This window comes from Buteo buteo, chromosome 1 (assembly GCF_964188355.1).
Source record: "Buteo buteo chromosome 1, bButBut1.hap1.1, whole genome shotgun sequence".
Classification (NCBI taxonomy): Eukaryota; Metazoa; Chordata; class Aves; order Accipitriformes; family Accipitridae; genus Buteo; species Buteo buteo.
This window is the reverse complement of record NC_134171.1, coordinates 6,741,301-6,767,342: the sequence shown is the minus strand read 5'-3', so window position 1 is coordinate 6,767,342 and position 26,042 is coordinate 6,741,301. Positions and strand designations below refer to the sequence as shown.

The 26,042-nt window shown below is 43.1% G+C and overlaps 1 protein-coding gene across 5 annotated transcripts; it reads right to left on the bottom strand.

Annotated features, from left to right (window-relative positions):
• Nucleotides 1-670: 670 nt before the first annotated feature.
• On the bottom strand, nt 671-25,934 carry IMMT (inner membrane mitochondrial protein). 5 transcript variants are annotated; one of them, XM_075052157.1, is made up of 15 exons: nt 25,780-25,934; nt 19,347-19,423; nt 18,737-18,926; nt 16,743-16,863; nt 16,030-16,110; nt 14,842-14,943; nt 11,454-11,590; nt 10,319-10,422; nt 8,608-8,743; nt 7,665-7,794; nt 5,636-5,650; nt 3,823-4,046; nt 2,515-2,646; nt 1,983-2,112; nt 671-1,626 (listed from the first exon to the last, which is right to left on the bottom strand). In XM_075052157.1, exons 1-15 carry the CDS (start codon nt 25,822-25,824, stop codon nt 1,019-1,021), a joined length of 2,232 nt encoding a protein of 743 aa, XP_074908258.1. In that variant the 5' UTR covers nt 25,825-25,934; the 3' UTR covers nt 671-1,018. The 5 variants fall into 5 exon arrangements, with proteins under 5 accessions (XP_074908258.1, XP_074908569.1, XP_074908483.1 ...); XM_075052468.1 differs by lacking the exon at nt 25,780-25,934 and adding an exon at nt 25,001-25,024; XM_075052382.1 differs by lacking the exon at nt 25,780-25,934 and adding an exon at nt 24,662-24,960.
• Between the last annotated feature and the right edge of the window lie 108 nt (nt 25,935-26,042).

Here is a 26,042-nt window from a genome sequence, read left to right as displayed (position 1 = left end):
GATAATTCAGTAATGAGTTTGGAAAACAACAGCTGCTAGAGGTAGAACAAACTACAGCTGAAAGGCTTGAAGTCAGGTGTTCCTCCCGTTACAGGAGTGGAAGGTTTGCTGCAGAAAGCAAACATGCCTTTTCCAGGAAAGTGTGACTAGTACAGGTTAAGGGGTAGATCAAAGATAAAGCTCTTTGCTGTATTGTACCAACTATTTAAAACTGGATCAGCAAGGAGACAAAGCCACGGTTACTTATTTCAGCAAGTGGGTACTAAGGTTGGATCAATCTGTCTTCACCAATGGTAAGAATCAAGGGAAAGGCAAGAAAGAGAAGGAAAGAGCTTGTTCTTTATGTGAGTTCTTATGGTTGAACTGAAGTCTGACTTCTAGAGAGAGGTACCTGGTCTTCTAAAACTAGAGAAGAGCAGGTCTGACAAGAAGAAACACACGGGTAGAAGTCCACCAGAATATGTGCTCTGACACCAGCTTAAGTTATGTCAACTGTACTTGTATATGGATTTTTTTTACAGCTGTACACATTGATCACATCAATGAATTCTTGCTCCTTGAAAGGAGGAAAACAGGTAAGTTTTGTCTTCCTCAGGTCTTGGAGAAGGGCTGTTCTCGTACTGCCCAGCTGTATTTGATTTTTAAACAGGAGACTGAACAGCAGGAGAAAGTGGTTGAAGTCTTGTTTTATTCAGCTGACAAAGTGGCAAATCATTAATGGTGGGTTACAAACATTATTTTGGTTGGATCACAAGCCCGCTTGGTAAGATGGGGAAACAAAATTGTTACACAAATTGTAGAGAAGCTTCCTGAAGTTGGTTGTCATGGTAACTCAAAACCCATACAAATACAACAGATGGTGAAGTTAAATACAGTGCGAGGAAACAAGACGGTACCCGTGCTTTGATTTAACGCTTCCAGGCTCTGCCAACAGCTTGGTTTGCAACCCTTAGGAGATCATGGGATTTCTTTCCGGCACAAACGATTGCTGAATTGCCCCCAAAACTACAATCCTAGCTCACTGCACTTGAGTTGTTCCTAACCCCACAGCACTGGCATATGCTGTCAAGATATCCACAATTTGTTTTGTTTCTAGGGTCATTCGAGCTTCGGTCAGCCAGTCGTGTGCCACTCTCCTAGACTCTCCTCTTAACTGGTTGACAAATTTAGCCGCCAGCTCCAGATCTCCGTGTTCAATGCAATACGAAGCGTAAGACAGTAATTTAAACGTGTCGAGGTCATCGGGGCTGAGCTCAGGAGGTGGCTTCATCTGTTGAGGGTGAAACACAAGCAGCGACTGCAGGTAAGACAGGAAGTATTGATACAGGCTGTTTCTTGTTTCGTCGATCATAGCCACTCTTTTTGCCAGTTTTTGGACTGTGTAGAAACGTGCTCTGAGGGCCTCTTCACTGTACACTCCCCGCGTCAGGGACTCCTGAGGGAGAGCAGCTGTTAAGGCTTCTGTAAACGCATTGTCAGAGCAACTGGCTTTGATGGCCTTCACCGCGCTCTCCAGTGGTTCTGTGGGACTATCCCCAGAGGCTGTTTTCATGCAGTATTTGAGCGCTTCAACAGAAAGCCACAGCTGATGGGCCTTTCTGGCTTCCTCTTCTGCTACTGCGTGACCTGCAAAATAAGCCAAGAAGGGGACTCTTGAGTTGGGCACACACGTATGGGAAGAGTTTTGAACACAAGCAGCAAAAGCCATCCCTCTAAAAGCTCTGCTTTCAAAAGCAGCCGCCACCTCGGCACTTGATCTTAAAGCAAGTCTGTTCCACAACTCGGGGTCAGAACAAGATGACAGTTTTTGGGAGAACCAGCTTTGGACTCACGCAGCTGGGAGTTGCTGGGTGCTCAGCAGTGTGGCAAACCCAGGCCCATGAGCTACGTGCCTAAGTCTGGGTTTAAGCACCCAGGTTTGGGTAACAGGCCTTTAGGGATAGCGACTTTAGCGCTTAAGGAAATGCGATTTCAGTGCTCACTCTCGACTGCTTGCTCAATTCCTTTCAGCCTGGCATAGGCAGTGTTTATATCCAACGTGAAGTTGTCGAGCTGTTCCTGAGTAAGGCGTCTGAATTGCATTTCTTGTTCACTGAGTTTCTCCGATAAGTTCTGAAACAGAACAAAATATATGTATATCAGACCAGAAACAGCTGTTTAATTACATTTACCTTATTTTTAAGATATGTTTCTATAAATCTGTTGTTCTTGTTAGGGACAATGCATGTAGTAAATACAGTATACCAGTGAGAATACTTATTAGGGTGAATTTAACAGTAACAGCACTTGTAACTGTCAAAAATTTCTCACCTAAAAGCTTTTGCTATAAGACAGGTCTGAATAAAACTTGTATGTTCAGCTACTTTATTGTATCTCTTCAAGATGAGCAGGCTTCCCCCCACAGCCCGCATTTCAGTCTTCTGGAAGATGGTTCAGGACTCTTGTCCTGTGCAGCGTGTGCTTTGCAAGGGTTCAAATATCCCCCTAATTCCCTTGGGGACTCTTCTCCCTTACCTGCTCAAATTCCACCTTTAGTTCCTGCTCCTGGATCTTCAGAACGTCTCTCAGATGGTCTGTGTGGGCAGCAGCCTGCCGCCGGAGCTGGGTCCTCATTTCGTTCTCCATCACCTCTCGGACTTCTTCAACCTATACAGGCACAAGCAGTTGTTATTACACTGCTCTTTTTCAACTGCTTTGATTTTATCATCTATCAGTGATTACCTAAGGTACATTTTATAAAAGTTCCATTGACAAAGCCCATGTTTCATCTTAAAAAGCTGCCGAGGTCCATTTTTATAGCTGAACCTCTTTCTAAAGATGTTAAAGGATGGCTTCACAGTCCACAATGCCTGTAATTGGTGGCCATACTCACTAAGCACTTAGTGCAGTGATCAAAATACTATGTAAAAGATACAGTAACACTCCAGTGTTTATAAACCAGCTTCCAAACAAAACGTACTTTACCTTTTCCCTATGTGCTGCAATACTGTCCCAAGTTAGAGTTTAAGAAAATTGTAATACCCCTTTTACCTGATCTTGTCCAAAACAGCCACTTTAGAGAGTGCAGGTTAGCACAAGGGGGCATGGTGCAGGTTTATTTAGGAGCAGTTGAACAGTTTATTGTTTTGTTTTTTAAAAGGATCGTGTCATTTCCAACCTTCCACTAAATACGAAGATGACAGTTCAAGTGACATTTTAAGAGAGCTCTAAATTAATACCTATTACTGCAGGGCTTTGAACTAACAGGCTATAGGTGAAATCCTTAGTCAGTGCAAATTTTTCAAATAATGGCCAGTGTTTAATCTCATTTTCAGAGGCATGTATGTGAAAACAGCAGGAGTATTTGGCACAAGTGTCTGCCTGCAATATGATACCTCAAAAGATAAAACCTCCAATGCCCAAACTCCTACATTTCTAAGTTGCACTTGCTTCATGTCCAAAGCAGCATTAAAATTCTGACTTTTCATAGTCCTTTTGAAAGAAATCAAATCCCAAACTACTGGCAAAGAGCAGAAGGACATGGAGATACCTCCTAAAGGCATGATGGAGGGTCTACATGACCTTAAGATGGTCATACTGGGTCAGATCAAACATTTCTTTTGACCCAGTAATCCTACCTCCAACAGCAGACAGGTAACATGAAGAAGTCACTTCCCATTTCACTGTATGATTTTACCATTCTAACTTTGCAGAAGTTTCTTTGCTCAACATCTCCTTTCCACGCTTAGCCTGGGGGTTGCCCTATCTCTCAGGACATCCTAGTTGCTCTTCTACATCCTTTTTGAGCCAGAGATTCAAAGAGGTATGTTAACACCACTTTACCTTCTTCTCCTGTTCTATTTCAATCTCACTTTTGTGATGCTCCAGCGCTTTGGCCACAGCTGCCTCAAATGCTTTTTTGTCTTCAAGTTTCTGTTTCTCCAGGGCCGACTCAATGTGCTGCTGTTCCCTTACTCGCTGCTCCGCCAGCTCCTTGTTTAACTGGTCGATGCGACGATGGGCGTGTGCAATGAGAGAATTTAAGTCGTCTGTCGATAACTGGCCAGCTAAAGAAAACACAGGGTGTTAGGAAGGTTTGCAGGGAAACTGCTGCCACAGTGCTTGCCCACCTCCCACTCTGAGGCTCCATGTAGTTGACCAGCTAGCATGCTTTATGAGAAGTTTCTGAGCACTTCAAGACTTGACCTGTGCTAATGCCCACCCAATACCCCTTCGAGACACACCTACAAGCAAGTACTTTCTGTCTAGGAAAGAAATTATCTTAGTTTCTTTGAAATTATTCACAGCTATTATTTACACTCCCATATCCATGTCACAGTCAATTAGAAGAGACTGTTGACAACTCTGTCCGTTTCCGGGTCTTCACACCACCATGTATTTTTCCCCTGTGACAGCACAGAGCTGCAGGATATGTAAAACCCTGAGCACCGATACCTCCAGCTGGGTACAAGCTTATGGAAATTTGATCCTGAAAACACTGAAGTCATTGTGAGAGACAGCCAGAGTTACATTCTCTCTTCAACAGTCCTCCAGACCAACTGTTCCCAACAAGATTTCTTACCCCAATTTGTACCTTTCAGTTTGGCTACTCAAAGAGCAGCAGGGGTCATAACTACATCTGTGTCTGCTAAGAAGTTTGCCATTTTTCTACTGGGAATGGAGGAGGACACAAGCTACACCTGCAGCACGTGTAGATTTGATGACCTGAGAATGGCCTAGACTCTGTAAAATGCTGCAGCTCATTTTGCACTGGCTGCCAGCTAAATCGCCTGAATGGAAAACCAGGGACTACTTGGGGAAGCATTCCTGAGGGTCCAAAGCAAGTGAAATTCCACAGTTCTTCAGCCGTCCTGCTAGTGAGTGCTGCTGGAGAAAGGACTGGCACAGGAGAGCTCAGTGCAATGGTGCTTGTATCCAGCAGGGAAGCTGACCAGCACCACTAAGCTCAGCTGTTGAACTTAACACTGTTACAAATAGAACGGGGTTTTACTGCACTCCAGTTTTAAATGACATTTCTTTGATCAAAAGGGAAAAAATAATAATCAACTTCAGAATTAGTGAGTTAACCAACACTTCTAAAATCAGTGGTGAAGATTAAATTTGGAGAGTCAAGCCAACTTTAAATTAATCTGGTTTTGGTGGCCCAGCTCAGAATGGCCCTACGTGGCTGTTCAAGCATACAAAGTACCTGGACGTTGCAGTGGCATCTGCAGGAGCTGGTGTATCCAGCACCTCTCTCGAGCCAGGACTGCTGCGAGGTGGGCCTACTTGAGGACAAACACCATCACACAGCTTAACTGGAATTGGTCAAAGTTTCTGTTTCTCATTGGAATTTCAGCAGCACACATCGACTGGCTTAAATTCAGAAAGAAAATTTAATCCTGGCTTTCACAAGCCAGCGATCACACTGACCTGGGAAGTGCTGCTAAACAAAGAGTTTGTGGTTTAAGCTAGGTGTGCAAAATTAGTGGAAAGGATCCCAAAGCACACCTTAGCCTGAAATGTTTTAGGAGTGCAACATTTCACCCCTTTGTTGATACTGCCTGTAATTTGAAGTCATGTACCACACAAACATAAAAAAGGACAAAGAGAAGAGATGACATTCACAAGACCAGAACACGTTACAGGAACTCACCTAAGTCAGTTATCTCTGCAACAGAAAGAGGAGAGGTTGGAAAAGTTAACGCACATTCAGTACAGCAAGTCAGTCATGCATAGTACAACAGAAAACTAAGAGCTTCTTATCTACAGTGACTTAAATATGAGTCCAAGTCTTTAGGAATTTAGGAAGAACAGTATGTTGAGTATAAAAGTCTCTCATATTACAAGGAAGATGTAGCCCAAAACATGCCAACCACTAAAAACACCTTTGGAAACCCACAGGTCGATGTTCAAGTTTAGCCAAAGGAAGGGTTACAAGTTTGAAGTAGGAAAGTGCAACAGGACACTGGAAATTCCAGTCTGACATTTCTAGGTTCTTATTAATCAGAAGCAGTTGGTTAAGAAACAAATTCCCAAGTGGCAGGGAGAGTCACGGACCCTAACAAGTCAGTCCCATATACTTCAGTAGGTCACACTGGTATGAAATTGAGTGCATAGAAGCTACCGGGATATTCCCTTTCCTTCCTCAAAAGGGCAGCGGTCACAAAACGCAAGGTGTTCTCCCTTTGTCCTGCACAAGGAAAGGCAGCTCCATCTCCAGGGTGCCTAAATAAATTTTTGTCTTCAACACTAATACCCCAAAAGCAAACTCCACAAACAATTTGTTCATTTAAAATGTTTTCCCCACATGTACTAGGTGGTTGGTTGGTTGTTTTTAAGCAAAAACTGGCCATTCCAGAGATCTGGTGTATTCATTCAGCTAGGAAAATGATTTTGTGGACTATGGTCCACATTTCTAAAGCATAAATTAGTATTAAGAAAGAGTAAGTTGTAATTCTTCATAATATACTTCAAGAAAACTATTAGGCAATATTAACACCACATTTTTTTCAAACAGTAGTTATCGCATCTAGAAAGAAATCTATTCTCACTCAGAAATAAAGTTACGACAGCTCCCTCTGAACACTGAGGCTAGAAAAGTTTGAGATGATTTAGTACATTTTATGTTAAAGCCCTGATTGAAAATATCTGGAAAATGTTTTTTAGGGAACTAATTTTTTTGAACTACAACAGGCAGTAATTGCTCCATGGACGTACCACACTTGAGTTCTTGCAGTAGCTTATCCACAGTAATGGTATACGCACACACTCCACCTTCTGCAGCTTCGCTTATCTTTAAAATGAAAGTAGTTAAGTAATGGTACCTCTGGGCAAGGAGTGTGCAGAGAGGATTACTGTGGATGAGCTGACTGTTAAGACATCATGACTTCACAGGAGTTCCACTCCTTTCCTGCTTGCTTTCTGCAACACTGTGGTGTATGAACATTTCCAGCAGCTCAAGATAATATATTTATTCCTCTAGTAAGAGAGAAACATACTAACTATGCTTTTGAATCACATTTCACACTTTTCTGTTATAAGGAAAGCAGAAAACAGCTCAAGTTGAAAAACCCAAGCACCTCAAATAAATACAAGCTCGTGACATTTCAGATCTCAGGCAAGTAATTGGTAGTATTAATGGCATAAAAAGCCGTAAGATGCCTATTCACTGCTTTTGCACAGCACTGGCTGTTGTTCAAGGCAAGTTACTGCGTCAATTTAATTTAGAAATAACACTGAATTCTTTCTTTCAGTATATCTATCATTTTAGTGGTGATGATGTAGAGAAATTCAGGGAGTTCTTTATCACTCTGTAATAATAGTGTATTAGAATACCTACAATCACAGAGAGTCAACCAGACAACTACTCCATCAGCAAGTTCATGGATTTGACCCAAATCTGCAGTGACCGGGCTCTCCCTGGGATACCACGGGAGGGAAGAGAGCTGTAGTATGTGAAACTTCCAATGCAGCACAGGTAGTTTCCAAAATTAAGCCTTTTCATAACACCTGCTTTAGATTACTTATTTTAGTGGTGAACTGATTTTCACTTCAAACCAGCCAAACAACATGGAAAACAGGACACTGGACATTCAATTCAGTGGCCGTAGTTACAGAAACATGCCAGTCACTGCCGTTTGTAGTTTAACAAGCACAAAGTAACCCTGGAGTGGCAGACTTACTTAGCCCCTTCCAGCCAGGCTGTACATCGGGGGTGATACTGTCAAGCTCTCGCTGAAACTCTTCTCTAGCTGTAGCCACAAGCTCATGATATTGAGCTACTATTTTGGCCTCAGATTGTGCTGCCTGAACCTGTAACAAACAAAAATGAGATTAGTTTATTTTTCAAGGCAAGTGTTGAGAACATGGAAGCATATGTAATTTAAAGCTAGCCCCTGAGTTAGAGACAGATCGTGTTACCCTCCAGCCCAACCAAAGCAAACTCACTTGGAGGAGAAAAAAACCCACTTTGTGATATCAAACCTCTCGTATACAATAATTATTTGCTGGAACTACCACTAACCCATTTCGTCTCACATGCACACTGTAACTAGTAGCCAGTCTGTAGCCCAGACAGGACCAAAAGAGTATCTTAAATTCAGTTTGTATCTTTAAGGATCTCTAGCGCTTTTTTCTCTGCTTACAGCTACCATATAGGCATAATAAGCTAATCTCATGACAGCTGCCCTCCTCTCAGTAAGTTCTGATGTTCCCATTAAATTCACTCAAAATGCACCTGATGAATTATCAGCTGTCCTGCAAAGGGAGATAAATTTCACCTTTACATTTCTTCCCCAGTCTTCTGAGCTGTAAAGTGATTTACTCGCCAAGTCATTAGCACACACTGCTCCTACTCCTCCCTAACCTCATGCTAAATTCCTCTTGGAATCAAACAAAGAATTACAAGTCGCCCACAGAAGGGACTGACACCCATCAGGCTGGCTGGAGACTCTTTCAGGACAGAGTTCAAGTTCTCACATAGATCTAGTCAGGTCTGGTTACTGGTAGTATAATCAGCTCAAAAGACTGAGTATGGCTAAAAAAGGACAGAATTTGCAATTTAAAGCAAGCTGCCAAGTAGTCCTTACTTTAATGGCAATTACAAACAGCCTGTGGAAGCATTACCTTTTTCACAACATTGTCCAAGTCAACTATCATATGATGAAGATTTTCTTCTGCAGCAATAATGTGAGATTTGGCTCCTGCGATCTGAGACTTCTTGGCATTCTCGATTACACCTTTCATCTTCTCTAACTCTTCTCTGAAAAGAGAAGCAACTGCTAATTATAATGCATACAGGTCTTACAACAAAACCCCAAAGAAAAGTTTATTTTATGCTGTCTGTATTTATAGTAAGAACTACTGGATAACTCTACTGGTGCTTCCCATCTACATCTAGCTCTATGGCTAAGATGCTGTGATTAAAGATTATTTTTGTTCCACAGCCTGAAACCTAGAGATGTCAGTGTGTCTATTTCATGTAAAATGATAATTATTTAGAGTGCAATTAGTACTTAAGACTTAGCTGGAAGGGAAAGATCAAAGACAGTTCACTGAAAGGAGTTAGTATTAGTAAAACTAAGTTAGTATTAGAGGGCAGACATTTCCATCACATAACAGAGTATCAAGGAAACATTTTTAATATAGATGGCTTACTCTTGCAGAAGTGTTTTGGACATGGTGACTGGTGGAGCTAAATGAGGATGGGAGAAAATTTATAGAGCTCTGTAAAGATAGATTTATTTTTTTTTTGTGATTAAGAAAGAACTGCTTTCATCTAGCATAACTGGAAATTAAGGAAAAAGTAAAAAAGTGTTCCTTTTCCAAATCCATTCAAACCAATGCCAATGGAGGTTTGTTTCTAATGACCTCATTGGAATAAGGAACAAGCTTTAAAATAAGTTAAGTAAATAAATAAAAGCGAAGGCATCCAGTAGAGCAATAGAGAATGAAAGCTAGTGCATCTGGGGTTTGCATTAGCTTTGTTTTACTCTTTGAAACCTCAGTTACACCTAACTATTTTTAGTCAGCACAGCAACTTCAAAGATAAGAGACATTTAAAACTTAAATAGCAACCGTGCAGCTTCAAGGATGATGTTGCCCTCAGCCTCAGAAGCACCAAATGGTTTCCAAATTTATTTCTATCCTCATCACAAGGGCAACTTGGAGGTATTTGTCTGTCATCTTACTTTGGCTGCTATAATCCCTACATAATGAGCCTGCACACCAGACTTCATGCACATCAACATGGTTCATACAGAACCTTGAGTACAAGCAGTGCTCCATTTCAGAATTCAAGTTTTTCTTAGATGCATGCTTAGTAAAACTCTAACCTTAAAAGCAACTCTGCTGACAAATGGAACTGCCAAATGATGCTGTAAGGTTTAATTTCTCATTACAACTAAAAGAAGCTAGTGATGTTACTGACTCAATACAGAGTGTGCAGTCATGGAGTCCTTACAATAGGTTTAATATTGACAAAATTATCCAAAAAATAATACTAAAAGGATTATGGATTTTTATTTTTTTAAATCTTGAACTTACTAACACTGTATGTAAGTACTAAGGAGATAAACAAGTTCTTAAACAGAAAAATGGGACTGTTTCAGACTCCTTGGTACAGTGAGGACTATGCGCGCAGGCACCCAAGATGTACACACTGCAAATTAAAATATTCATTAGTGCATGAAACCTTTTTTTGATTTGTCACAAACATGTCAGTTTAATATGAAGACAGGTGACTGCACACTTTCTAGAAACAAATCTAGTGCCTGCCAGCCCTCGCATGGGTGACGTTAACTTACCACTTGATAAGCCTTAAAAACAAGCAACTTACTTGGCTTTCAGAAGGGCATCAGCGGCTTCGTCCACTGCTCTCCTCCGATCCTTCAGCGCTTCCTCCAGAGTGCGCCACTGAGATGATTTTTTCTCCCCAGCAGCCTAAGAAGCACAGATTGCTAATTAGGGTCATTACAATCACTAAATAAGAGTTATCAGAAAAAATGACAGCCTGTAGAGATTCACACATTGCTACACATTTCACTCAAACTGAGCAATATTCTTGTGTTTTACCAACAACACAGCTGGAAGCTTTACAAGTGATTTTTTCTCTTCCAACATTTGGGTTTGGTTTTATTTGGTTCTTAATGTTTTTCTTCCACCTGAGCAACAGCCATTTGTTCACACAGAAGAGCTTGTGTGAGGATCACTGTATCGTGCCGTAACATTTTGTGGGGAAATCTCTACATGTATTAAAGTACTGTAATACTTTAAAACTGCTTTTAAGCTTAATACTCAAAGTACCATAATACTTTAAAAGTTGCTTAATTTTAAAGTAAGCTTAAGTATTAAGCTTAAAAGCAAACTCTTACAATGCTTGTTTTTCTAACTACTAGATTAAATCTCGAGTGCTTGTTTAGTTGCCCATATGCCCCTGTTCATTTGATTAACCACTAAATTATATTCTCTGCTCCAGAACTGACCAGGAAGCAGTTGTTCCACACAAACCCTGGCATTAGCACATCAGAACCACAAGCTGGTATTGCTCATGCATCCCCTATGCATTTCCAGACAAGAAATGAACAATCCAGCAACAAGATTTTGGCAAAGGGAATGGTTCAATGGAATTGTCAGGGTGTACAGCATGATACCCTAACTATATCTAGGTAAAAAATGGACTTGGGAATTAAAATACAATGAATTAAAATACAACGTGAAGACTATCAATGTATTACCTTGAACTTTTCTTCTTGCAAAAGTGAAATAAAGAAGTTGGAAAAAACCCCCAACCAAATTCAAAAGCAAATCCCATGTATTATTCAACTACACTGCATTTCACAAGTGGAAATATTAGTTAAAACTGTGATAAAAGTAAAGACGTTGCAAGAAAAGCTTCCAAGTTTATCTTTAACTGTGAAAAGTTTTGCTGAACACAGTACAAAGAAAAAATTGTTCCCATTTGTCCAGCTTACCTCAGAATTGTCCATGGCCTCCTTCAATATTTGCGAATGGGCATTCACTGCTTGCACAGCAGACTCCTGGGCAGTAATCGCCTGAAGGGTTATACGAGCTGTTGCACTTAGGGCTCCTTCTAGAGTTTCAGCAAGGGCTGGAAAAAAATGAATTAGCTGAATTAAACTATAAAGAAAAGAGCCTTAGAATTAGTAAAATCACACATTATATCCTCTGCATCTCCTTATGATGTTTTCTATGACCCCAAAAAATTGGTCAGTTCAGGAACTACCATTGCAGCCTACAGAAGAAGAAAGGTTGCCAGAACACACTTCTTATTTAGAGGAGTACTAAGGTGCAAGTCTGCACTTAGAGCATGTCCTGGTTTCAGCTGGGATAGAGTTAATTGTCTTCCTAGTAGCTGGTACAGTGCTATGTTTTGAGTTCAGCATGCGAAGAATGTTGATAACACTGATGTTTTCAGCTGTTGCTAAGTAGTGTTTAGACTGAAGTCAAGGATTTTTCAGCTTCTCATGCCCAGCCAGCGAGAAGGTTGGAGGGGCACAAGAAGTTGGCACAGGACACAGCCAGGGCAGCTGACCCAAACTGGCCAACGGGGTATTCCATACCATGGGACGTCATGCCTAGTACATAAACTGGGGGGAGTGGGAACGGGGGATCGCCGCTCGGGGACTAGCTGGGTGTCGGTCGGCAGGTGGTGAGCAATTGCCCTGCGCATCATTTGTACATTCCAATCCTTTTATTATTACCGCTGTCATTTTATTAGTGTTACCATTATCATTAGTTTCTTCTTTTCTATTAAACTGTTCTTAACCCACGAGTTTTACTTCTTTTCCCGATTTTCTCCCTCATCCCACTGTGGGGGGGGTAAGTGAGCAGCTACATGGTGCTTAGTTGCTGGCTGGGGTTAAACCATGACAGAGCAATAAAGCTACTCAGTGGAAGACCTTTACCATGTTTCTGCAGGTGGGTGCATTTAAACCAATAGGTATTTTCCATCTTCATTTGTTACAATGGTTATTAAGAGGAAACAAATAAATTTTCCTATCTTCCACAAGGAATGATATATTCCAAGAGCAGAGTTATTCTTCCTACCCAAGAAGGTGGTGAACTCAACTATCTATTCCTATTGGTATAGAAGCACAAATGAGCTATTAATTATTCAAGCAGGAACCAAACCAGAATGGTTAATCAGACCGAGCAATATCTGTCTTTCTGGAATCAGCCATTTATTTCTAAGTAGTGGGTAAGTAAATCCACCTTTCCAGTAAATACTCCTCTGGATTTTTTCAGTGTAACATTTCAACTCCTTCACTTGCAAAAAAAGTCCTTGTATGAAGCAGACAACTAATGCCAAGCCTCTTGTTTCTGTTCGTGTTGCTCTTCTATACCACACAAAGTTCTGAACAGAAGCAAGCAGCAGCAGACCACAACCAGCATGTCTACTCTGAGCCCATTAAGTCCCGGCTTGTACATCCTTCTCATCCCTTGTGTGCCACAACAGCCCAAGGCTCGGACTTTGGCTGAGGACCAAAGCACTCAGAGGGAGGTCGGAGTGTGGTCAACACATCTGCCAAGATCCCATTTCACGTGCACAGCAGTCGGACAGGTCAGACCACACACAGCACACTGTGCCAGCGCCTCTTCCACCATCAGCCCTTTCCAAGCACAAAGAGAATAGTAAAATAAAATGGCCATAGCTCCCACAGCAGGCTGAAGCATATCCAATACGTGGCCTCAGTCCTGTTAAACTCCCTTTCAAGCCTATTTTCACTGGCTACACCCATGTTTAGCAGTAAACTGCCACCTTCTTTAAACACAGTTTCTGTTCAGCATCCTTGTAGTCAATGCCTCTAGCCTACCCCCAAAGACTCCTTCCCTCACCACAGAAGGTCTACAGAGCCACTGCAGTCAGCAGCCCTTGCGCTGCCCCAAGTCAGAAGTCGTCCTTCGCCCATCTGTTCCTCCAAGAGGCTGGTCTCCCTCTTGTCCTCATCAACACTGTCTGGAGGATGATACGGAAGCTTTCTAACACTGCAAGCAATCTGCAGCTTGAGCTGCATTTGCTTTCAGAAGGTAAGTATCAAGGTAGCTGGTTACAGATTGCCCAGACATGCTAGACAGCAAAACACCATCTACCAAAAAAAATTTCTCTATTTTTCTGGCCTCCCCTGAAGCAAACCAGGAAAAGACCCAAAACTCCTGATTTAAACAACTGTGCTGCAGCCAAACCCAGACCAAACAACAGCCCAGAAGTATTTAAAATCTAACAAACCAAGTGGGGGGCGAAGGGGGAAGCAAAACTCTTTGTTTTGATCAAGACACAAGGAGGACATGAGCTTTGGGACACAGGAAAAGCCAGACCACCTCTCAGTAATACAGCTGGATTAATAGGTCTGTCTGAGTTAGAACCCAAGCAAGGACCTGTCATAGTTCCCAACCCAGAACCTACAGGCAACTCTTCACAGCGCCTTGACATACCGTCCCTGAACCACTATCGAACAAGTCTAAGCAGCAGCTCTGTAGGCAAGGACCTGAGGAACCCAGACGATGGCAAACTGAACACGAGTCAACAGCGTGCTCTGGCAGCAATGAGTCCTGGCCATTAACTGGGCTGCATCAAACAAGAGCACATCCCACGGATCAAGCAAAGGAATGATTTCCCTCTAATTGGCACTTAGAGACTACATGGTCAGTGGAGTCAGAGACTCCAGATGAGACTACATCTGGAATACAGTGTCTCATTTTAAGAGCCTCAGTATAAGAAAGGTACAAACAAATCAGGGAGTGAGCACTGGAGAGGCACTCAGATAGTTAGGGGATGGGAGCACATGACGCAGATGAGAGGCTGAGGGATCTGGGCTTGTTCTAGCCTAAAGAAGAGAAGCAAAAGGGGTATTTGAAGTAATGCCCTCCACATCTAAAGGAGTGTCACAGAAGAGACTGAACCAGACTTCTCAGAGGTGCCCAGAGAAAGGGCAAGAGGCAACAGATTCAAGTGCCAACAAGAGAAATTAATTGGATGTATCAAGTCCTGCATCATAAGAAGCACTGGCAAAGCTGCTCAGAAAGGTGGAACAATCTCCATCCTTGGAGAGCTTCAAACCTCCAGTGGAGAAGGCCCTGAGCAACATGCCCCAACTCTCCAAGCAGGGGGTGGACTAGAGACCTTGGAGGTCCATTCAAACCCCAAATTTTCCATCATTCTTTGACTATCAGTTACTTCTTAGCGGGTGGAAGAAGCTTCAACACCACTCGTTCTGCCAACACAACACAGGGACAACAAGAAAAAGGCATGCAAGCAACTTAGAACTCCAAAGCCAATACAGTCCAACAATTCTTCTCTCATGTATAACATCTATAGGAAAACTATCAGTATGGACTTACCCGCTATCTTCTCTTTCTCCTCTTTGTCTTGCTGGGCAAGCCGGGCTGCAACTTCTTCTGGTGACCGTTCTTTTATAGCATGGGAACCTTCATGTTCTTTACCTATTCAGAAGTAAAAAGAGTTAAACTGTTTTAGCAGAGAGTCCAAATAAGTATATGGATTACTTGTAAAGAAGTAACTTTCTTTTCAAAGCTGATTTTTATAGTCAGTATCACTTTATAAATCTGAATTTTGCACGAAGCCATGCTGAAACTACCTCAAACTTTTTTATACCCGTAACTACAGAGACCAGTCTCAAATATTCTTAAAATTAAAAATAATAGCATTGATACCTCACAAGCATCTGTAGATTTTATGTTGTCTAGTTACAAAAATATACACAAGATTCAGAAGTGAAAGGCAAAGCAAGAACTGGAAAACACTTGCAGTGCCAAGTTTAAATTTAAAGGGAACATGTGTTCTTATTTCTTTTTTTCAGTTCTCCTTCGGCATGCTTGAAGAGTCCAGCCAAAGTAAAGAAAGATTAGGGAGGGAGCTATGGTGAATCACAATTATACTCTATTCCCTAGCCTAGGGCTACTTAAAATGCCTTAAGAGTGAGAATTGACCCAAGTAATTCTCTCAAGACCAACAGCAAGTCTGCATCTGAACTGAGGAGAGCACCCAGACCTATCAGCTCTCAGACTCATGCTGCAACAAAAACCATCAAGTTACCTTTTAATAATGCTGATGCTAACTCTGAAGAATGTATTTACTTAATGCTGGCATACTTTCTATGAAATGTGGTCATACATAAGGAAATTAATATCTCAACTGAAAGACACTATCATATAGAAGCTAGCGTTTCTTGTTGAGTTAAAGCAATAAATGCAGTTTCTTTACTTGGCCCCAGGCAGACAGCAATCAGAAAGCCACAAAGAGCAGAGGCAAACTGGACCGTACAAGTTCCAGTTCAGCATAAAGGCAGGCTTTCCTCTTGCATTCACACCTATACCTGTCCCAGGTAGCAACCTCAGCTTCTTAGTATGTTAAAAATCTATTAACAGATGATGAAAGTTTTCTTCTGCAAAAGGCAGAGAGAATCACACCTTTAAAAACTGACAAATACCAACACAGAAGTAAGAATTTATGCACTTGAAGCTACAGGATTTTGTTTTTCTTCATCGTGTTGATATGATCTTTTTCACCTTCTTCAGTCTGTATCCCCGGAGCCGGCACTGACATGGCTACACCTGTTGCAGAGATGATCTGAGCTGCAGCCTTGCCTGCTGTTAAATACAGTAACAGAACAAAACCAGTTAGTATATATGAGCTATAATATAAGAACACAGATACAAGACTTAGGTTTTTTTTCCTCTGCAGAAACATCATTTGGACACTAATATTATTTCCAGAAAAAGAGAATTTTCTGGACAAACAGCAAGCAGGTATTGCTTACAAATACACACACACACAGAGCCATGAGACAAATGTAGAAAGACGTCACAACTGCTCCTCTCTAAACCAGTTCCATTTGATCTGGCTTTACAGTACCTCAGTGATTATCCAAAATTAAGCTTCTTTCACTTGCACAGAGAAGAAGTAGTAAATGGCCTCAGAGTGCAACACCCAGAGTGCTCTTTCTGCTGAGTCTATCTCACCTGTGCAGTCATTGTTTGTGTTAGATTCCAAATATTCTATAAAGTAAATACATCTCCAAAAAAAATAGCCAGAAAAAAAAAGCTAAAGCCATTTCAGACAGATTTTCTCATGACTGAAAAGAAACTAACATTATTTCTAAGAAATTCTAACATATTCATCTTCAACCACTCCAAAGGACTATTTTAATCTACCCTAGGATATATGATGCAAGAGTCATTAAGTCTTTAGCTTCTCTCTACATGACATTCTGTAAAGTTACCTTCTTTTTCCTCTGAAGGAGGAACAGCTTCTGTTTTGCTTATCTGGGGTTTGGCAGCAGGCTGTTTAGACTCTTTCATTACTTCTGCTACAGATGAGATCTTCAGTGGACCTTGCGGTACCTTGAAAAATCAAAACCAAGAAATATCATCAGTTTTCCAAACAGCCTACGTCTCACCGATTCCATTATAACAGAAAAGAACATTTCCACGTCCAGACAACTGTATCATAAATATAAACTTCAAGGTACACATGAAAACAGTAGCAAGGCCGTATAATTTCTTGCCTTGATTTTTAAATCAGAAGGAATCTTTAGAATTTTCACCTCTCCAAAACTGAAGGTATAGTAGTGGCAGTATTCACTACGAATAAATATTTGTTAAGGTATGCATAAAAAGCAAGTACTTCCATGCCCCAAATATTCCAAACACTTCTGAGTGTGTTGAACACTTCAGATAATGCAGAAACTATAAAAATCACAGGCACATGAAAGTCTGAAACAACTCCAGAGAGCAGATTTCAATTATTTCCCCTTGGACATTAGTTACTCCATACAGGTGTATCTTAACTTAATTCAGTTGACACTTCTCTTTGTTTCAAATCTCTTGAGCACTTATTGCCAAAACAAGTTAGGCCATCAGTCTTCCCAACCCAGCTTCAGTTTTCAGGTAAGCGCTCCAACAGCTTGCTCCCTCAATTGTAATTTTTTGTCCACCAACACTTATGGGTGTCACCCCTCCCACCCTGCCCAGTTTCTAGGCAATTCCTTTTGAAGTTGAGTAGAAGAAATATATAATTGTTTTAAAGACACATGACTGCATAATTAAAGATATGTTTTAAAAAAAGAATAAACGTGATGATTTTATCTGGGTATCGCTGAACAGAAGATGCTAGAGGCATGGTGTGTGGTTGACAGGCATGGAAGAATCAGAGTTGCATGACTTCACTGATTTCCCTTTGAAAAGATTCAGATGCTAGTGTTCAAGGCAGATGAACACTTACTCAAGTGCAGAGTATTGCAAGGTTTTATGATATTAACCCTTTAATATCCATCATGCAAAGCCACAAGGTAAAAATAAAAGCATATGAGTTAGAGCCATGACTGGGCAAGTGATAACTTTGCCATCTGACCAGTCTGTTTTGCAAAATTGACTAGTGCCTGGGAGGCATTAAGAGCTTGGATGATCACAAGTCAAGTGTAGCTAAAACCAGAAGAGGTACAGTTTTGTTTAACTGATATTCTCCCATTCATTAAAAAAACAGCTTTCTTAAACTACAGTTAAAAATATTTTGGGTTTCTTGAAGATCAAATGGCTTCTGAAAGCTCAGGACAGCCACGACCAAAGCAGCTTTTCAGCATTCTTGGATAATTGGGAAGCGTTTGCTTTCAGATGCAGGAACAGAGAAACTTCCAGATTGAATTTCCAGAGTTGTGCTGAAAGCAGCATCAGGTTTTCCCTTCTGCAGGGTCATGCCACTAAGATTTCAAAGTATGATGCTTACGCATGGCTCTGTGCCATTCAAAGTTTTATCAATTTGAAAAGTTCTCAGTTTTCTTTAAAATAAATTCAGCTTAGAATAAACATTGTCTAATCCTGCTACATCGCTAGCTACGCTGAATCTCTAGCCACAGTAAAACAGTTGAATTCCAATGCGTCACCTACCTCTCTCTCTCCCCAATTTATCTGAGTATAAGGAGAACAGCTATTCAGTTAGGATCCTACTAATTATTTCACTGTAAATAAAAATAACAGTTTTACAACCCACAGACCACAATCACAAGATGATAAATGGGAAACTTACAAGCATCACTGTTATGCAGAACAAAGTAGTACCTCAGTTCATAATTCTTAAACCTTCTTAATTTAAGAATTCTTACAAATTCTTAAATTCTTATGACACAGCAAAATTAATCAGAATTTGAAAACTAAGAGCAGATGCTCTCTTTAAAAAAAAAAAAAAAAAAGGGGGTGAGGCTGAATCGGAAACACTTACCGGTTTCTTTGGCATCGGTGCGCTATAAGGTGCAGGACCAAGTGCCATCTCAAAGAGTTTATCAGAGTAGGGAACGGCCTTCTCTACACTCTCCCGGAATTGCGTATCATAGCTGGCATACAGGACGGTTCCACCTACTCCTCCACCCACAAACAGGACACCTGCACCAATGATTTTGCCTACAGAAACACTGAGGGGGAAAGAAGAGTGAAAGTTATATCAATTGTATTATGTGACGAACATCAAACACTTTGTGAGTCTTTAGCTTACAGCTGGGGACAACCACTCTGTTCCAGAAGCCTGCCAACAAACCCAGCACCCACTTTAATTCACTTTCAGCACCAGCAAATCCCTGGTACCATACTGGTTCATGACTAACCCAAAGATAAGATGGCAACCCACAACCCTCCTTCTAAATACTGATCTTGATTAGCTTCATTTAAATCTGACTGAATCTAACGAGGAACACACAAAACCATGAGAATAAGAGTTAAGCAACAAAAAAAATCCCACCACTACCAATCTGCTCTCACGTGAAACTAAGGAGCAGATTCCCTCTTGGTCAATGCAACAGAAGAACCAACTCCACCCTCCAAAACCTTCTACGTACCCAGACTCTCCCGGTGGGGTAGCATATCCACGGTACAGTCGTAATGGACGGAGTGACTGTCTCCCACACCGGCTATTCTGCAAGGGGTGGAAGAGGCAAGAGTTCAGCAGTGGGCACATTTAAACCTCTCTTCACCTTAACAGCAGTATCAGATGGGTTTGCTCCGTCTTGCATGCCCTCCGAAGGAAAGTGGCAGCCGACACTAGAGCAGTAATGTTGGACTCTGTCTTCCCTAAACAAAGAGAGCTTTCTCACATGCAGCTTGTAGGTTAAGGACTTTTAAAGAAGTAATTAGGCATTTTGAAAAACGAGCCAAAAAAACCCAAACACCACCTACTCCAGCTTATTTCTGCATTTCTTTTGCCTACTTATGTTCCATACCTCCAGTCTGGGCAGTACAACTGGGATAGTTCAGATTCTCTTCAACAATCTCATGCACTAGAACAGCTCAGCTGTGAGCAGTGCAGAAGACAACAACAGCTGTCTAAATACTTAAAACTATTAAAAAATATATTTAATACCTAAAACTATTTTTATTTCTGAAGACATACAAGCAGTTCTCCTTGAGCTTCCAAACCAAGACTTTCACTTTAAAAGAATTAACAATGCATACACTTTCCAGAAAGTCATCAGATTAGAATATAAATGAAATTACTATACGAAGAGTGATATTTCATTATATTCTACTTAACAAAAACCACATTACCCAAGATTTTTATCTTCTTTATATTTTAGCTGAAAATTAAGATTTACCAGAAGGACTGGTTAAGCTACTCCAGCCTACAGAGGGAAAAACACTGTCCCCCTCAGGTGGTTTTTTTTTTTCACCACACGTGAATTGTTAAGAGAGAAATACAGGACTCATGGGAAATCAGTGTACAAGGCACCAAAAGAACTTTTCCCATAGTTTAGATATTTTGGCCAACTCGGAAATTTTCCTTTAAACAAAAAAAAAAAAAAAAAGGAAAACTGGGAGATGCTTCACTACAACATACCCCCAGAAGATAAATTTCTCTATTTCCTTTTGCATACAGCAATAAGTAACAAGTATAAGTCTTGTGGTTTAGGCCCCATCCTTGTCCAACAGCGTAGCGATGAGAAGCAGGAACACTGAATTCTTATTCTTTCCAGAACAGCAGCCAGAATTTTTTAATTAGTAACAGGAGCATGTGTACAGCAACAGGAAATGTGCTCTTCTTACCCCTGAGACCTTCATGAGCCCTGGCTGCGCTCCGTGGTTGATTTTCTGGTTTACAATGGATAGAATGGGCGACAAAATAATAAATATATTCTGTAATGTTTTTGATTATTAGACTTGATTGCCCCAGAAGCATACACCAAGGCTCCACCAGCCCTTTCAAATGGAATGCCACTAATAAAAGCCTCTTAAATAATTTTGTACTTAACTGCTGGACATGCTTCCGAGTCTCAATACGTCCTATTACACCATGAAGCATAGGATGAGCATAATATTTGAGCATTATGTGTACAGCTCAACCCAATAAAATGGGGGTGGGGTGGGGTGTATTATCTATTGATCTGTTCACTTTCAGTCCCCTCCCACACCCTGGATTTACATTATTTTGCCTAATGGTCACCTGGAAGTAAGCCATCACTCCCCAGCCCCTTGCCAGGCTTTCCGGAGGTTATCACACCCCGCGCCACAGCAAGAGGGAACTTCAGGCAACTGAAGCTGCCACAACTGTAACCTCGGTGCCTGGGCCAGTTCATCTATTTTCATGTTGGCTACAGCCCCTACTCGCACCTAGTGATGGCAAATAACACCCTGACCGCTTAGTTCTCTCACCTTCAGTAAACACATCTGCTCCTGCGCTTAGGAACAGGCTCCACTTAGGGAGGTAGCAGGGCGGAGGAGAAAACTTGATGCTTCTTGTTCAGCATTTATGCTTTGTACACCAGAAGGAGTTTTTTTGGTGGGATTATTGTTTTTAGTCCAGATGCTCTTTGTACCAGATAAAATTTCAAGGTCTCTTCCAAGCAGGGCTGTTCTGTGATTAGCCAAATCCTCATTTTTATTCATCGTTCATCAAAATGAGAGAAACCAAAATGCAGGTGCTCAGTCTACGCTGTCAGACTCTCGCGGTAGTGTACACATAGCAATGGGAGCAATAACCTAAACCCAAAACAAGCCCCCACCAGCTGTTTCTTTCAAGATGCTGCAATGAACAGAAATTCCCACAGCTGGCCAGGAGAACAACAACCAAAAACCTTTAGGTACCAATGTTTTACAAGCAGAAGTCCAAGTCTAATTTTTCTCCCTTGCATGCAAATACACGATTACCTCCAAAAGTCACTGATTTTTTTAAAAATCAATTTTTTAAAGAAGCACTGTTCTCTTACAGCAAATATAAGCAAGATTATTATGGTGGCTGAATCACTGAAATTTGGAAATGGTAGTTGCTAATCTTCCCTTTGCATAATTCTCAGGAGTTTGTAATTTTTTAGACCCTTGTTATTTATTTGTAATAATGCCTCAAAGGATTTGGAAGAAATGCATCACACATGCACTGCACATAAAAGGTAGAAATAAACCACTTGCTGTCCTGCAGAAGAGAAGATAAAGAAAACTCTTTTGATAAGGCAGACAGCACAGAACCCTGTAGCAACGGCACTGCAGGACAGCTGTCACCACTTCTTCCTCCTCTTCCAGCAGTTCTACGCACTATTTGTTTCGCCTAACGTCTTAAATGCTTATTATTTTACATTCGTTATCTACTGTTATATCACCATGAGAATCACTTTGCAGGGTGTATCATACCTTCACTCCAGTTAATATTAAGAGCCCCAGTGAATCTGACATTTGAGGTTATCCACGTGAGGTCCCCCTGGCAAAGCACTCAGGACAGGTACAGCACAGCATGGCAGAACATCATTAAAAAAATAAAGTCTGCCTTGCAGGCTTATGTGTCACACATAACTTCAAATAACCAGACACAGGACACACCATCCTTTGCTCTTCATGCAGTCCCAGCTAAACCTCTCCTAGTCACCAGACTTAAGCATCTTGACCCAGAATTTGCACAGAATGAAGCTCACAAGACATGTACAGTTTTCTGCAACATGGGATTTATGTACTTAAACAGAAAGAGCAAACCAGAAACTTCAGAGGAAGTTTGTCTTCATTATGATAGATGTTAGGTGTAACAAGGATATCTGACCACAGAACTCAAATTAATTTCCCATCACTCAAGACTTCTGCCAAATATCACACCTTTTTACAAAAAGCACTCTGTTTCTTTTCAAAGAAAACTACAGAAATACTCCAAATACGGGAAGAGCTTCTCTGCAGCACTGCACATGTACCTGAAAATATTTATAAAATTGCTATGATGAAGACCCACTTCTCTCAAAGCCAGAACTTCAATTTACTTGTTAACAAGCTTACTGATCCTCCACGCCGAGAGCTCGCAGTCGGAGAGAAGGATAAAATTTTTCCCAGTCTCCACGACGAGCTCTCCACCGGGATTTTTCCACACTCAAACCTTCACACTGCTCTGGCTTTGGGGAGCAGCAGTTGCTTTGCTATACCCATTCAGCCACGCTCAGCCTCCCAGCTCTCTCAGTCTGCTTAAGCAACCAAGCATCCTCAGGGACCCGTTATCCCACAGTCCTGACTAGGTCCAGCTCTCCTTAAGACAACTGGATTTTTTGACCTGTAAAGGAGTATCTTAACATCGCAAAACAGGGGCAGACTTGCCTCGCTGTCAGTCTCCATATAAGTAAAAAGGATTTATCTCCATTCTTAAAAAATATTGTTACAACTTGCTACTCCTAATATTTAAAAAAAAAAACACCGCCACACATGTCTCTTTTTGGGCTGTATCAAAGCAAAACAATCAAGTTTCACTAGCTGAATAGCAAGGTACCAGCAAGATGCTGTCATTGTAGTTATGCCACCATCAGGTCTGCAGACAGATGCCGAGGCTCTGGCCTGAGCTTTAGCTAACTGAACAGGGCGAGACAAACTCCTAATTGTGACATGAGACACATCAAGTCTTGTGTCAAAAAAAGAAGGCCAAGAGCGCAGACGGGGTAGTAAAGACAAGAACACGGAAGACGGATAATAAGATATAAAAACTGTGTCATCGTGGCTGCCTGGGGATCACCGCAGCTGGAGTAGAGAATAAACCAACGCTGTTACTCCAGCAAGAAGGTGTCTGTTTAATGTGCTCTCCCAGGCAGGAGGATGCAGGCAGTGAGGATGCCTTCCCTTATTAGCAAGGCAACAGGCAGCACAGCCAGATGGAGTAACCTGGTGTCACCACGTTGGTGCCCATTCCAGGCCTGACATCAGCACCTGCATGACAACCTCTTAACAGCCAGAGGCTCTTACTTCCATGACGGGAGTTTTCACTACTTGTGGAAAAATTACCTAGTATCATCTCAGATCACGTTAGGACTTCTTGGTTAGAGTCCACAATTCTGCACCTCTTGCAAAATAAGCACTGTAATTAAAATATTTTTCTCCTACTTCCAGTTTCTGGTTCTTTTGCCACTCAAAAAGAACCAAGTTTTAGCTGCAGAAAGTCCATAGGACCAGAAACTGTCTTCACATGTGTATACTACAGTATGCCACAAAGCTTCCCTGCAATATTAATCAAGAGAAACAAAATGCATAAAAAACTTTTTACACTTTTGTTGTCCAAACTAAATCTCCATTGTTCTCAGCCTCATCAGGAAATATGAGCAGGGATGAAGGAAAAAAAAAACCAAGATATTTTCTGAAGAAAGGATACAGACAACAAACTTCACCAAGTGCTGTGCCATCTCTGTGTTTGCATGGTTCTTCCACCAAAGTTTTCTAGACCGAAGGCACACTTCTGAGCTGCAAAGCACAACACTGGCTTTTCCAGTGCTGTGCAGTCATTCTAAAAACCTTATCTGAAAGGCTGAGTAAGTGCAAATAGCCCTAAGTGATAAACACTTCCGCAAGCCTGTTTTCTGTTTTCTCAACTCCCAGCTAAAACTTTCCACAGGGCTGCAAACCCAGAGTCTTATTTTAGCGGGCATCAGATGACCTGGCCCGGAGAACCCTCCAGCCTTACAAAGCAGCAGAGGAAACGCCAGCTGCCCCACTGGAAAAGATTGCTAGTTTTAAAGCAGTTACCTTTCAACTACAGAGCCAGCGGGGGCTGAACACACAGCTTTTCCTTTGCTGAACCGCGTGAATAGAGAGTAACGAACACTGGAACGTAGAGTAGTATACAGAAGTGATCTAATCAGATCGGGTTTTATTACTGTTAAGCAGACACCTGAAACACAAGTTGGGGCCTTGGCAGAGGAGTCGCCCTCACCTATAAACCCTCGTAGCTTCTTAAAAGTTGGCCGACTGCTTTAAAAAGGCTCCGCAGCATATTATCATCCTGATCTCCGCTGGCGAGGGAGGGCGAAGGTCCAGAAGAGACGCCCAGCGGGCACTTCTCCCCCTGGCACCGCATCCTCTCTCCTCTTTCCTGTCAGACTGCGAGGACGAAAGGATCCCGGAGGCCGAAAGGATCCCGGTTACGGCCACCCGGTACCACAGGCCCCCCTCGCACCTCACACACATCACCCTGAGCACCGGGGCCCCCCCCGTCGTTACCACACGGTCGGACCCGCTGGGCTCTAAACGGGGAAGGGCTGTTGTGAGGTACCGGCTGCCGCAGGCCGGGGAGGCGCAGGGGAGGCCACGGCGGGGAAGGCAAGGTCACGTCCTTCCCCCGCTGGTAAGCGGGCCCGGCCGCCCCGCCGCTGAAGAGACCGGCGGCCGTGTGTGCCGCCGCCGAGCCCTGCCACCCCTCCGGGCTGCGGCCGCCGCTCCCCGGCGCTGCCCAGAGGCCGGGACCGGCGGGAGAGGAGGCGGCGGCAGGCCCGGCGCCGGCAAATGACCGCCGAGGGGACTACAGCCCCCAGCAGGCAGCGCGGCGGGGCGGGCCCGGCCCCCCCATCCAGCCCGCCCTTCTTCCCCGGGGCCGCCACCCGGTAGGAGGCCCCGTAACCGACTACAACGACCGGCATGCCTTGCGGGGCGGCGCGCCCCTCCGCCCCGCGCAGGGCTGCCGCGCTGCACGCCGGGACTCGTAGTACGCCCGATGAACTCGCGCCCGGGGCCCCGCCCGCCCAGGCGCCCTGTTGGCGTTCGCGGCCGCCCCTCAAAAGCCCGGCAGCCAATCGCGGCCCGCGCGTGCGGAGTCATTCAGAGAAGACCGAGCCGCGATTAGAGGACGCGCCGCGCCTCGTACGCCCCCCCCCCCACCCTCCACCGGCCCCGCGCTGCCTCCCCTCGCCCCCACCGGCAGGCCCGGCTGGGCCCGACCCGGTCCCTGCGAGGCGGGAGGCCAGCCAGGCCTCACCGGCCGGAGGGCAGGCAGCAGCGAGGACTGCTGGCGGGGCTTCCCCCCAAAGCTGCGCTCCGCCAGCCGTCCCTGCTCACCTGCGCGGCCACGGCGACCCCCGCTCGGTGACACGCCCGCAGCATGGCCTCGGAGCCGGCGGCGGCCGGGGGCAGGCTGCAGGAAGGCGCCGTACGCGGTAACTGCTAGCGCCGCCTGCCTCCGCCCCCCCAACCCCCCCCGCGCCCGCCTTGCGAGTAAGGAGCAGCGCGCATGCGCGGCGGCCGCTCGGGCTTCCGCTTCGCCAGGGGCGTGGCCGCTCCTAGCAGAGAGTGACGGGTAGCGCGCCCAATCAGGGGGGAAG

Coding starts and splice junctions, on each gene's coding strand:
- IMMT (XM_075052157.1), bottom strand. CDS start 25,824: ATGCTGCGGGCGTGTCACCGAGCGGGGGTCGCCGTGGCCGCGCAG. Junction 8,744..10,318: donor GATGCCCTTCTGAAAGCCAA/GTAAGTTGCTTG, acceptor TTCTCTTTTCAG/AGAAGAGTTAGAGAAGATGA. Junction 7,795..8,607: donor TGGACAATGTTGTGAAAAAG/GTAATGCTTCCA, acceptor TGTTTGTTACAG/GTTCAGGCAGCACAATCTGA.